The sequence below is a fragment of the Artibeus jamaicensis genome, unplaced genomic scaffold (genome assembly GCF_021234435.1).
Source record: "Artibeus jamaicensis isolate MK-2021 breed Jamaican fruit bat unplaced genomic scaffold, CSHL_Jam_final contig_781, whole genome shotgun sequence".
Classification (NCBI taxonomy): Eukaryota; Metazoa; Chordata; class Mammalia; order Chiroptera; family Phyllostomidae; genus Artibeus; species Artibeus jamaicensis.
In genome coordinates, this window is record NW_026521968.1 from 156,837 (window position 1) to 170,034 (window position 13,198).

General features: G+C 42.7%; 1 protein-coding gene and 1 long non-coding RNA gene across 2 annotated transcripts in view; one reads left to right on the plus strand and one right to left on the minus strand.

Annotated features, from left to right (window-relative positions):
- FBXW10B (F-box and WD repeat domain containing 10B) overlaps positions 1-9,218 on the plus strand; it is a 45,984-nt gene extending 36,766 nt beyond the window's left edge. The window contains exons 11-14 of the mRNA XM_037165539.2: positions 2,487-2,645; positions 4,630-4,901; positions 5,792-5,947; positions 8,363-9,218. Of these exons, the coding sequence (XP_037021434.2) occupies positions 2,487-2,645; positions 4,630-4,901; positions 5,792-5,947; positions 8,363-9,183 (1,408 nt within the window). The 3' untranslated portion in view covers positions 9,184-9,218. The remainder of the gene's footprint in view (positions 1-2,486; positions 2,646-4,629; positions 4,902-5,791; positions 5,948-8,362) is intronic.
- On the minus strand, positions 1,376-13,150 carry LOC119063971 (uncharacterized). The gene is made up of 4 exons (XR_005085278.2): positions 13,085-13,150; positions 7,751-7,856; positions 2,462-2,531; positions 1,376-1,978 (listed from the first exon to the last, which is right to left on the minus strand). It is a non-coding gene; the product is annotated as an uncharacterized LOC119063971 (long non-coding RNA).
- Positions 13,151-13,198: the final 48 nt, after the last annotated feature.

Sequence of the window (13,198 nt, forward strand, 5' to 3'; positions counted from 1 at the left end):
TGGTCCCTGGGTTGATTGCCTACCACTGCTGAATGTCCTGGCTCTAGTAGCTGCCTCCTCCAGCACCCAGGCTCGTTACTACGGCAGCAGCACAGGGGCTGGGAATGTCCCAGCTCCCGTATCTGGCTCCTCTGCCGCCCAGGGCCGTCACAGGGGTTTGGAGTGTCCCGGCTTCCATACCTGACTCCCTGGAGTCCAGTCTCCTTGCTATGGCAGTGGCACAGGAGCTGAGAACATCTCGGCTCCCGTAGCTGGCTCCTCAGGGCCCAGGCCTGTCTCTATGGCAGCGTCACAGGGGCCTTTGGTGTCCCAGCTCCTGCAACTGACCCTTCCGTTGCCCAGGCTGGTAGCTATGGCATTGGCACAGGGGCTGAGAATGTCCCAGCTCCAGTTCCTGACTCCTCTGTCTCCCAGGACCATCACAGGGGCTTGGAGTGTCTGGCTCCTGTACCTGACTCCCCGGCTCCCGGGCCTGTTGCTCTGGCGGCAGCACAGGGGCCGCGTGAGACCCAGCTCCAGTAGCTGACTCTGCCGCATCTGGTGTTTCAGTGTCGGTCACAATCTCTGGTCTTTTAATTTCATAAACGCTGGGTAACCGATGGTTTATTGTGCTGTTTCTCTATAGATCTGCCAGGATTTTCACCCATGAGTACAGGAGCTAGCATCAGCTCCATCTTACTCCGTTGCCATCTTCCCAGCATCTCTTAGAATGAGGTTTTGATCCCATGTTTCTGATCCCAAAGCCTATGCTTTATATCAGTAGGCTATGATGGTATAGGCTGCACTACCAAATGTCACAGGAACCTGACATGAGAAGTGCAGGCACAGCTCAGCAAGATCAAAGGAGGTATAGAAAGAGGCAAACTCTTCTACCACCAGGCACCTTTCCTAGTGCTGATGCCCCTACAGGGATCAATAAAGGCACCAATAAAGTTACTGTATTTCCATGTTGGAAAAACCTAGAACTTCCTTATATTTAATTTATTCTATCTATCACCCATCTATCACATGAAGAGGGATTCAAGCCACATTGGCCTCTCAGCTCTTCTTTGAATAGGCTAAACATGCTCCTGTCTTTCAAGTTCTTTGTTATTTCTGTTTTGCTAATGGTAGGGACCTTGAAAAGTCTTAATCTGGCCTTTAGATCTGATCAAGGCTTGCACCAAATGATATGAAGTGGATGTCGTTTTTTTCAACACATTGTAGCAATGATCATACTCTGAAACATAAGCTGACACTCACTTTTCTTTTTTTTAAAATTTTATTTAGTTATTTTTCAAGTACAGTTTTTTGTCTATTTTTCCCATCCCAGCCTCCCCCGCCCCTTGCTCCCCACCTCCCTCCATTTCCACCCCCCTTAGTTCTCGTCCCTGTGTCCTTCCTATTTGTTCCTCCAAATCCCTCCCCCATTTTCCCCTTAACTTCCCTTCCTTCTCCCCTCTGGTCACTATCCCTTGTGCTCTATTTCAGTGTCTTTGTTTTTGACACTCAATTTTCAAAAAAGATTTATTGAAGTCCTGTTATGGGGTAGGCCCTGTGCTGGGCATGCAAATATGAACATGAACTAGGTTGTACCCTAAAGAATTCATCAGTGTACTTAAAGTTTGTGTGTGTGTGTGTGTGTGGCGAGGGGGAGATGGAGATAAGAGATGGTCCTATGGGCCAGGCCATGGATGGACTTAGATGAGTAGAGATGGCAGGGGTGGGTGGACTTGCTTTGTGTATAAATCAATCAAACAAACTGGTGGCATCTTAATCAACTTTTTAGCATCATCAGTAGAAATGGGTTAACTGCACCATTCAGAATTTAACACTCCACATATCTGCAGTCTGACTGAGACCCAGGTGTTGTGAGGAGCATTTTGTTGGAGGCATCTATTTAAGTCTTCTCCTGCTTCTTTCTCTTTTCTTGCTGGTTGTCACAGAGGGGAACTCATATATCTCCTGCCTGGGTACAGTTTTCCTTCAGGATGTTTAACTGAAAGAACAAAAGCCACCAATTTAAGACCCAGAAGAAACTGCTCAAATACCAGGTTTTGCTTCATATAAAGATGATCATTTTTACTTGTTTTTTTCTTTCTTTATTTACTAATACTATTTGAAAAGGAATCAAAACATTAAATAATTTTCAGAATGACTTTTGTAGAAGTTAATAGCTAGGAATCAAATAAAAAAGCAGGATATCTATTAAACAGACCTCACACAAGTGTACCTGGCCTTGGCCTTGGCCACCTATGGAACTGTGACCAAATTGCAGGAATAACTGTAGAATGGGAGGAAGAAGTACAGCCCTGTCTTGAGGGTTAATAGTTTACATACAGAATTCTAAAATGGTAGCCAGTATCACTTGAGGGATTAAAGTGATTAAAACCACTGCCTCCCAACCATACACAAAGTACCCTGGACTACAAAAACCAACCAAACAAAAAACCCCCCACAACGACAAACCAAAGCAGCTTACTGCCTATGGCTCTGCTCTCTTCCAGGGAGGTGCTGCATGTGGCGCTTCTCTTCCTCCGAGTCATCAGTGCCTGTGCAGATGGCAAGATCCGCATCTATAATTTCTTAAACGGAAACTGTCTGAAGGTGATGAAAGCCAATGGCAGAGGTGACCCTGTGCTGTCCTTCTTTATTCAGGGCAACAGGTGGGTGATAGGTGAGGAGGCTGGAGTGGTGAACAATTCTGTTTGGATGACCTTTTCCTTCTCTGGGACACCAGCCTCGTATTTGCTGGCAATGGGAGACAGTAGGTAAAATTAGGCTCTCCTCCAATTTTGGCTGGGGGAGAATAATAGTCCTGTGGGAGACTAAGTGGACTTTGCACCAGATTAGCAATCAGGGTTCACATCACTCTTTTTTTTTTTTTTTTAAAGATTTTATTTATTTATCTTTAGAAGGGAAGGGAAGGAGAGAGGAAGAGAAACATCAATGTATGGTTGCCTTTCATGCGTCCCCTGCTGGGAACTGGCCTGCAGGGAACTGGTCTGCAACCCAGGCATGTGACCTGACTGGGAATCGAACCGCAATTGTCTGGTTTGCAGGCTCGTGCTCAATCCACTGAGCTACACCAGCCAGGGCCACATCACTCTTAATTTGTTCTAGATATCTGGGCAAATTATGCCGTGAGTGCAATATGGCTGTGCTGGGGGGGGCCTGCAGCCTGCCAACTGCAGCCCCCCACCTCCACCCACCTGCTTCCTGAGCATGTGTTCTGCTGCCAGAGAGCTCCAGGAGAGCTCCCTTTGACACCTCACTTCCAATGTGGACATGTACGAAGGCTGGGGCAGCGGGGGGTGGTGGTGGTGGCAAGAGGTCCAGTGTCCAGTGGGACAGTGCTGAGCAGATGAGTTTATGGAAACCAGAATCATTACTAAACTAACTATATGTAGAACTGTGTTTGTTATATGACACATTCAGTGTGATATTATATGAAAATTCCCAAATATAATTAACTTTAAATTCTACCGGAGGGAGGCTTACTTCAGATATCAGCTAATCTCCATGAATCATACCGCCTTCTCTTTAATGAAACATTATGAATACTATTTCTCATCTTAAAAGGAGAGGGCTAGAAATAAGTCCCAATAAATAAACACTTCTCAGTCATGAGATAATAATGTTTAAAAAAATCACCTCTGCCTTGTTTTCATTCAGGACATTTGAAAAGAGACTATTTCCTTTTGGCTGGAATTAAAATAAATCTGAAAGAGACTTCTAATTAGAGTGATTCCCCAAGTTTTATTCCAGTGTTTTCAACCAAATTGAGTCAGTCTTTTAGAGAGTTAATACAGACAATTAAGGTCTTAAAATCACAGCTTCTTGGAGCTGAGAGGACTGCGTAGATATTTCCATTTCTTAGAAATGGAAAGTCTCTGGTGGCAGGAAGTCTACAGGCCCTGAGCTGGGAAAGCAACGTGATCTATGGACACTGTGAACAAGAGAAACCAATGCTCAGGTGTGAGGAAATTCTTGGGGGGGGCCTAGGCTTGGAACTTCTTTCTTACCAGGTCATTGAAGTGGGGATTAGGGAAATGGAAATCATCCTGCTTTATAAAGAAGAAATGTTCCATCCAAATGTAGAGCAAGCACAGAGCCTCTGGAGTGCAGGAGTGCAAGAGATGGGCTGGAGGGTCCTGAAGAGAGGGAACTCCCCCCATTACAGTTTTCCACAGCACTAGAAATATGACATTTGGATGCTGTGCTTTAAAAAAGAGTGAATTTAAAGATATCTGCGGGCTGAGTACCTAAGCCTCTGCCTTGGGCATCCTAGGTACTTGGTATTCACTCCAAGGCTGGAAATCCTTTTAAAAATATTTTAACTCCTGTAATGGCATAATCAATAAAAATAAATAAATAATTTAAAAAATATTTTAACTCCAAAAGCAAAGTAATCAGAACATATGTGCCCTACTCACTTTAATTAACAACAACAACAAAACAGCACTCTGTTCCGTGGCCTGCTGCGATCCTTCAGCAACCTGCAAAACCTATTGGTATGGTCATTTCCCAGGGCATTTTCCCTAGGCCTGAGGGCTGCACAGGAGAGTAGCGGACATGCAGAAGGGGGCGGGGCAGACAGTGGTGACCTCCAGGCTCCTTTTGTGGGCAATCTTGTTGTTGTGGTTCCAGGATGTTGGTCAACACGGAGAGCAATATTCTCATGTTCCAGTTTGAGAATATAAAGTGGCAATACTCCCAGGAACGGACCAAACAAAAGAAGAACAAGGACAGAGAGGAGAACAAGGAAGAAAACAGCCTCACAGAAGTCCTCTCCAAGGCTAGCACTCAGGTGTACAGCCTGAGGGGCTCCACATCCAGTAAACAGGTGGTGGTCCAGGAGTCCCTGCTAAGTAAACCTCACAGGTCTCGAATTCAGCTGAGGACAGTCAAGTTACCAACAGGTAAGAGGACTGACTCCTGGGTCCCCTCAGTGGTAGACAGTGGGGCAGGTGATAGGCTTCCAGGCCTAGTTTCTTTGTGAGATATTTTGGCCGTTGATTTCTTTATGGTATAAATTCCATACCTTTAAGAAATTAAGAGTAATTTTCTTTGATTGCCAATCTGTTAGCCAGCTCAAGGGAACTCCCTGATTTTCAAGGCCTAAGTTTTCAGACTTATTGGAATCTTTGCATAGTAGCTAACATTAGCCCTTAATACTTGCCGTTAATACAAAAAACAGAGAAACAACATCCTCTTCCCACACCCCAAGCCAAACATATAGTAAGTACATAATTATTTCTCAGGACAGACAACATATTATTTATTATACTGCAGAAAAGTGTTCAATGCAGAATGTGTTATCTCTAGAACACTGATTGGTAATATGCATACCTGGAAAATTAGTTATAAAGTAGGTACCTGTGGGGGGGGCGTGTATAGCTGTGAGCTGGGTGGCCTGGTTCACACCATTTATAAGACATTCAAAGAATAAATTATGGGGGCCTCGAGTAGGCAGACTCCTTTCTTTACCTGCCCTGTATTTGGCATGTGAAATTGGGCCCATGGATCAATAGATCATGTCCCAGCATATTACACTATAAGTGGTTGGTCAGCTAGGAGAGAGTTTAGAGTTTTAGATAATGCATACAACTTAATGCTCAGTAGGAAAAGTGGGTGGGAGGGAAGTCAGGTGATCAAATCCTTGGGGTCCAGGTGACTACCTAGTTTCATATGACAAGCAATAAATGTTGGTTTGGGTGAAAACCAGTCAAATGATCTGCTATCCTCCCACTCTTCACAACTAATTGGGTTATGTATAATTGCTATGGTTTCCACTTCAATCTTTATTTAGCAGTGTCCACAGAAGCACTTCAAGGTCAAGGAAAGCCAACATCGCCTCGAAGAGACATCAAGAAGGGAGAGAGCCCTGTTTCTAAGGAAGCAAATGGCTTGGATTGTGGACAGGAGAGTTTAGAAGCAAAATCCCTCAAAGGAGATAAGATGAAAGGTGATGCTTTAGTCTGAAACAGTGGCAAGATCCATCTCTCACTTTCTGTTCCACCCCCTTCCTACTCGATTGCTCACTTTGTTCAGTGTAGTTTTTTAGCAGATCGATGATACTTTGCTTATCTTTGAGAATTTTGAATGGATAAAATGCCCAGTTTATCCTGAGTGATTGGTTTTACTTAATTGTCTCTTTAGTGACTTGAGGCCACAAAGCAAGCACCTTTGTAAGAGCCAAATTTCCAATTTTGGGCTCACAGCCTGCCACATTTCTCTGCCATGCAGGCTCCTCACTTCTTGGATGGTGTGTCATGGGTCTGAAGAAGGGAACATAGAAGAAAGAAGAGGCAGTTGCAGCTGATTTCAGAGGCATTTTAGGGGATTTCATGAGGAAGGAGATAGATTTGGGGATAGGTGCTATGTATGTGAGACACAGAAATGAGAGAGAGATGGGGAAGGGGCTTTTAAGAAGAGTTACTGGACATCACAAATAGGATGTCCCTTTGTTATTTTTGAGAAACTCTGGTAAAGATTTAAAATGCCTTTCAAATAGTTTTGATTAGTATAATAGTGTTTCTTTGAATCAAACTGCATGCAGAGACTAGTTTCAAGGTGAGGATGAAACAATTATATTTTAGGAGGGCTCTTCTAACAGTGAGCATCTTTGTATGTATCTATGTTTGTGTACCTGTGCAGGCATACTGGTAGTGTAAAATCTTAGGGTGGCATTGCTGAGCCAAAGGATGATTTTATTTAACAATTAGAGAGACATTGCCATGGTTGTCCTTTGAAAATGATGGATCAATTTACCATCCCACCAAGAATGAATGAGAGCTCCCATTGCATACACTCCAGCACTGGGTGCTATCCATCATTTTGTACCTGTTTGTTAAGTAAAAATGGTATTTGCATTTCTTTAAGGATGATCACTAACCAGCTAAATGTCCATTGGTGGCAATGACTAAGTAAATAATGAAAAAACCCACATAATGTCATATTATACAACAGCTAAAATTGTTATCATGTGGACCTACATGTACTGATTGTGGAGAGATCCACAATACATTGTACAAAAAAAGACAAGTTAATGAACAATGAGTCATTACAATTCCTTTTCATAAAAGGAGAAAGAACTGTGTGTCTTGTTACACATGTACACACATGTGTGGAGCAGTTTTTCTTGGGTTTGAAAGGGGTGGGAGATTCAACATCTTAATTTTATTTAGTTTTACTTATTTTAATAAAATATTATTTAGCCCTGGCTGGTGTAGCTCAGTGGATTGAGCACAGGCCTGTGAACCAGACAATTGCGGTTCGATTCCCAGTCAGGGCACATGCCAGGGTTGCAGGCCAGTTCCCTGCAGGCCACTTCCCAGCAGGGGATGCACGAAAGGCAACCATACATTGATGTTTCTCTCCCTCTCTCCTTCCCTTCCCCTCTAAAGATAAATAAATAAAATCTTTAAAAAATATTATTTAATTCACAAAGTAATAGTCAGGGAGAAGTTTAAAATTTTATCCCATCCTAGTATGTTCATACAGAAACATCTTGAGATAAAACTATTTGATCAGGGAAAATTATATGCTTAATGCATGGTTGCATTTTATTTGCTAGTTATAGATTGGTATAGCTTGGGGTACAGAATTTTACTTTCTAGGTTTGACTAGACAAATGACTTTTACTTTTCATGACTCAGTTATTCCTTTTGTAAAATGGAGATAATACTTTCAATGTATCCATATAGTATGGTAAGGGATTGAAAGGACCAAATAACATATAATAGGTTTGTATAATAGATTCACTCACCTGGGAAGACATCCTTGTAAACGCAAGGTCTGAGGCACTTTGGAGGTCTTGACCATGATGTAGTATGAACAGATGAATCTCTGGTCCTTTTCAGCAGCTTTTGGACCTGCTCATATTGTTCAAACATTTGGGAAATGTTCAGGAACTGCCTCTGGTCATGCTGTCATATTTAGCATTTCACAGGGATGACATATTTTAAGGTAGTTTTGAATTGGGAAAATGTCCAAAGATCATTTGGAATAAAATTTTGTGATTTACTTTTTTTAAAAAACAGAGGTATGTTACTGTACATTTATAAGGCCTGTTTTGTGTGAATCATAAAAGAGGTATGAAGTTTCAAAAATGTGGAGCACTGGGATCACATATGTTCCCTCCAAAATATGCACATCTAGAGCTTAACACACATTTGCACACTAGCATATTTGTTAAAGATTTGTATTGAATATGTTGTAATTGCTGCTATCATAGAGGATTTTTGCCAACATGATGGGATATCCATCAGGCAACAAAGATCTCAGTTTGCCTAGGAGTTAGAATTAACTTAATTGTCATGCATAGTACTTAATGTTTTGATGATACACTGATTTGTTTTCTATTTTTTTTTTAAACCAGATGATGTAGAGAAAGTACCAAAACAAGAACTACTGGAAACTCCTGGAGACCTGACCTGTCACTTAAAGAAAAAGTCCTGGCAAATATCTATGTTGCCAGACAGGTTCCTCCTGACCATTAATGCCCTGCAGCAAGCCCATAATTCAGGGGAGTTTGCCTATCCCCAAAGGCCTCAGACCCAAGTCATTGATACCTGGGTACCTTCAATTTCACACCCAAGGAAGGTCCTTAGTTTCAAGGGAAAATCAGTCCAACATGAAGTTGATAGGTTGAGAGCCAGCCACCCTCCCATAGATGTGAAACAAATCAGTATTCCCCTTGAAATCCAGAAACTGCAGCCTAACCTGAAGAAGTCTTTGCACAGTTCCCAAGTCCAGTCTACCATACCCCAGCCAATGCTTATCCACACCAGGCTTGCTGGCAGCTTAAGGGGTGAAGACCGAGCAACCAGTTCAACTGACAGGACAGTGCATAGTGTTGGCCCCTTAACCAGCCTGCAGGTCATTAAGCCAAACCGCATGCTGCCTCCACCAGTAAGCACAACAACCCAGTCTGTCAAGAAAGAACGGCCTCATTTCTACACGGCCCTCAATCCGTTTAGAGTGAACACTGAATTCATGCTGTTGACTGTGAGGGAGGAGAAAAAGTATGAGGAAGCAAAGATGAAAGAATATCAGTCCAGAAAGCCCACTGGAGTGGTCAATCTAGAAAAAGCCAGCAAAGCTGCTTGGATCAGGAAGATCAAAGGCCTGCCTATAGATAATTACATGAAGCAAGGGAAAACAGCAGCCCCTGAACTTGGTCCAAATGTATTTATCTGAACCACCCATGGGAAATTACAATGTCTTGCAATAAAAAGGAAACTGACTGGATGTTGGTGTTTGGCTTCTTGTTTTGTTTTTGTTTTGTGTTTTTACTATTCCCTGGCAATTAACATGGGGACTCCTAATTATCTTCCTATAAACCAAAGAATTGATATTATCAAAGTAGGAAAACAGAGGGAGGCTAGGACAGATTAGCATTTGTATTCCCACTGAAAATCATTCACTGAGACTCTGGAAGCCCAACTTTATAGATGGGCGATGGGGAAGTGATCATTGAAGATTAAATACCACTTGTCACTATCAATTTTGTACTATCATTTTTCATTGATTTATTTTTAGAGAGAGGGGAAGGGAAGGAGAAAGATTGGGAGAGAAACATCAATGTGTGGTTGCCTCTCATGTGTCCCCTACTGGGGATTGGCCTACAACCCAGGCATGTGCCTTGACTGGTAATCGAACCAGTGACCTTTTTTTTGCTTCACAGGCCTGTGCTCAATCCACTGAGCTACACCAGCCAGGTGTACTATCATTTTTATAGCAAACGAACTGATAAGATTGTATCAGAATAACACATTGGAGTTCCTTGGTATTTTTCCATGGAAAATGAAGCTTAGTGAGTTCAGTTAAGAATCTAATAGCAGAGGTGAAAGCAGACACCCTTACCTTATTCCTGAACCTAGTGGGAAAGCTTTTAGTTTTTGCCTGTTGAGTGTGATGTTGCCTGTAGGTTTTTTTTTTTTGTATATGGCCTTTATTATGTTGAGGGAAGTAGGATTGAGGGTAGGAGGTTGGGGTGGATGGGTTGGGGGAAAGAAGTGGTAGGAAAATGGAGACAATTGTACTTGAACAACAATAAAAACTTTCTTGGAAAAAAAAGAATTATGTACATAAAAAAAGAATTTAGGTGACAAAATTATGCTTATATTTGCACACAGATTTCAGAATTTTCAACAAGTGTATCAATTTGCAAATATGTCCATCTGGCATATTAAACTCATAGCTCCTTTTTATTGAAGTCTCTTTTAAAAAAGAATCTAATAGAAGCCCTCTATGGCACTGAGCTATTCCACTGGGAACATTATGTGTTTTCCTGATTAGGGCTAACTCTAATGAAAGAAAATTAAGCAGATTTACCCTTTGTACAAAGAGAGGTCACTAATATCAAATGTGTTGAGGTTTCTACTTGTCAGGGTTCAGGCAGGTAATTTAGAAGAGGGCATCCCACCACAAGGGCATAGCCCATTGGGGACCTCAAGTCCCATACAAAGGGAATAGCTCCTACTCAGTGGCTCAGCAATGGCCACGAGATGCTGTAATAGACAATATATATTGGCTTCTGCCCCTGGCACCCGGCCCAGAACTCCCAACCCCCTTATAAATTCCTAAGTGGTAAGAGCAACAGGAGTAACTTTTGTTTTAATTAGGTGACTCTGGGCAGGTTCCTGGACAGGATGTGGTCACCAAGGAAGACCAAGTGATGATTAGAAGCTTGGCATTTTCAGCCCACCTTCCCATTCTTTGGAGAGGAAAGACTGGCTGGAAATGGAGTTCATGACTGAACATGTCTGCATGAGGAAGCTCCATAAAATCGTAACAGTAAGGGGTCTGGAGAGCTTCCAAGTTGGTGAACACATCCCCATCCTGGGAGGGTGACATACCCCAATTCCACAGGAGCTCAGGACTCTTTCAGACCTTACCCTGTGTACCTCTTCATCTACCTGTTCATCTGTGTCCTTTAGCATAGCCTTTAACAAACTGGTAAATGTAAGTAAATGTGTTCCTGAGTTCTGTGAGCTGCTCTTGCAAATTAATCTCACCTGGGGAAGGGTCCTTGAATCTCTGAACTACAGCTGGTTGGTCAGACGCAGGGGTGATAACACGGGCTTATGACGAATATCTGAATGTGTGTGGGGGGGGTGGGGGAAGAAAGTGAGAGAAAGGGAGAGACAGAGACAGTGACTGAGTCATGCAGGATTGAGCCCTTAATTTACTGTGTGATCTGATGCTATCTCCAGGTACAGAGTCAGAATTTAATGAAATTTAGTAAAGACACACAGGAGAGAAACACAACAGGGAAGAATTGTCTTTTTTTTTTCTTTACAGATGGTAATGAACTCAAATAGAATGCAAAACAAAAACAACAAAAATCCCAACTCGACAAAACCCCACAATCTATACTTTAGATGGACCCCAAAAACATGAAATGGGCAGTCTACATGTACAGGTAACCTATTCACAGCCTCCACTTTTCCTTTCCAAGTGCAGGAATACAACTGTTTGCCAAATTGAAAAAAAATATTAATTTTAAAGTAGCATTGGCAAATAGCAATGTAAAAATGGTGATATTAATAGAAAGAATCCTCTCATTTAAGGAATTGCGATAGTCCATATTATTCCAGGAGACTTCAACAGCAGTTTGACCCGTAAACCATACAGTTAGGATGCTGTTACAATCAGTGTTAAAGATGACTTACAGTCCCTGAATTTCAGGTCCTTCATATGGGCAAGATTGTTACTGAACCAAACTCGGAACCAGTTGGGCTCTTGTCTCTCTAAATAAAAAAAAAAAATTAACTCAAGGACACTGATAATGAAAATAGGATTTATTTCAGCTCTGCAGAGGGAGGAAACTCTGGGAACCAGAAAGTCATACCTGTGTGTGTGAGTGCTCAGGCTTTTTATTGGGGTCAGAGGATAGGAGGAGGCTCTTGCACTGGCGTGAGTTTCTATGGCTACAGGGTGCTAACCAATGTCATCTTCTCCCCACAGGTGCACCCTGGTCTTGTTTTTCTCCTTTTTTAAGCCCTGTGAATAAGCTCAATAAAATATAGGTGTTTCTCTTGTGATTTTCAGAACAGGACTGCTGAATTAATGGATAAGACACGTCTCTTTTTCCCTCCCTGCCTTGGTTTATCTATCTATCCTGCCTAACATTCCTCTCTTCCCTGGACACCTGTGGTATCTTGCAACTGCAAGAAGTATCAAAGGAAGTTCCCAGACCACTGTGATTTAAACTATGTATTCTCTGGTCAGGGAAGAGAGGTATAAATCATTAGCTCTCAAGTGTCCTTAAGGGAGATAAGGTCTTGCAATTTACCATGTGACTGTAAGTTGCTCAAACCGTTTGGCCTTGTCTTATTTTCTTGTCCGTTTCCCTGTTCCACTTGCCCAGGCATTTTCCTAGCTTCTCACTATTCTATCCTCTCACAAGATCACACCATCAGCAGCTAAACTTAAAAACAGTAGTAAGAATACCATCTTCAGTTTACTGTGTACTTACCTTGTAGGATACTATTATCAGACCCACTTTACAACCGAAGAAAGATGTACATGGAAGTTAGATAATTGGTGAAAGTCGGGGTGAGAGGACAGGGAGGAGGGTTGGGCGGGCTCAAACCTAGAAGCTCAACTCCTGTGCTAGTTCTCTTTATCATTGTTTCCGGGTTCCCCGGGTTCTCCATTTTCCTCCTATAATATAATCCTTCATTGTTTACTCAGTCCTCCTGCTCTGTACCTCTTCATAACTTTTTACCCCTTTTCCGAGCACATTAATATTTTTCAATTGCTTCTAAAATATAAGGTACAAATAGGACACTGCACAGGAAAACATGTCCAGTAAAACGTTCAAACAAAATGCAACTATGGAGTAATAAAGCCATCCACCCCGCCTTCAGGGATATCACTGCTGGTGGGAATGACAGCTCTTAGGGAGCAATAACAACTCCATGCGACAACCACGAAGCTTTCACTCTTAAACCAACCCTCCCCAACTAGTTTTCCCTCGGTCTTCCGTCAGTACTCGCCCGGGACCGCACAGCTCGCCCGGATCTCTGGTTGCCCCGCCCACTTTCTCGCTGCACGTCATTCCGCACTTAGCGACCTGTAGAGCAGAACCTACCTCAGGCTCTGCCGACCAAGAGGTCTAGGCATCCTGGAGTCGCCCCGCCCACACTCGGGGACATCCCCCGACCGGGGCGGCCCACAAGGTCGCCAAGTCACGTACCTTGCTCCT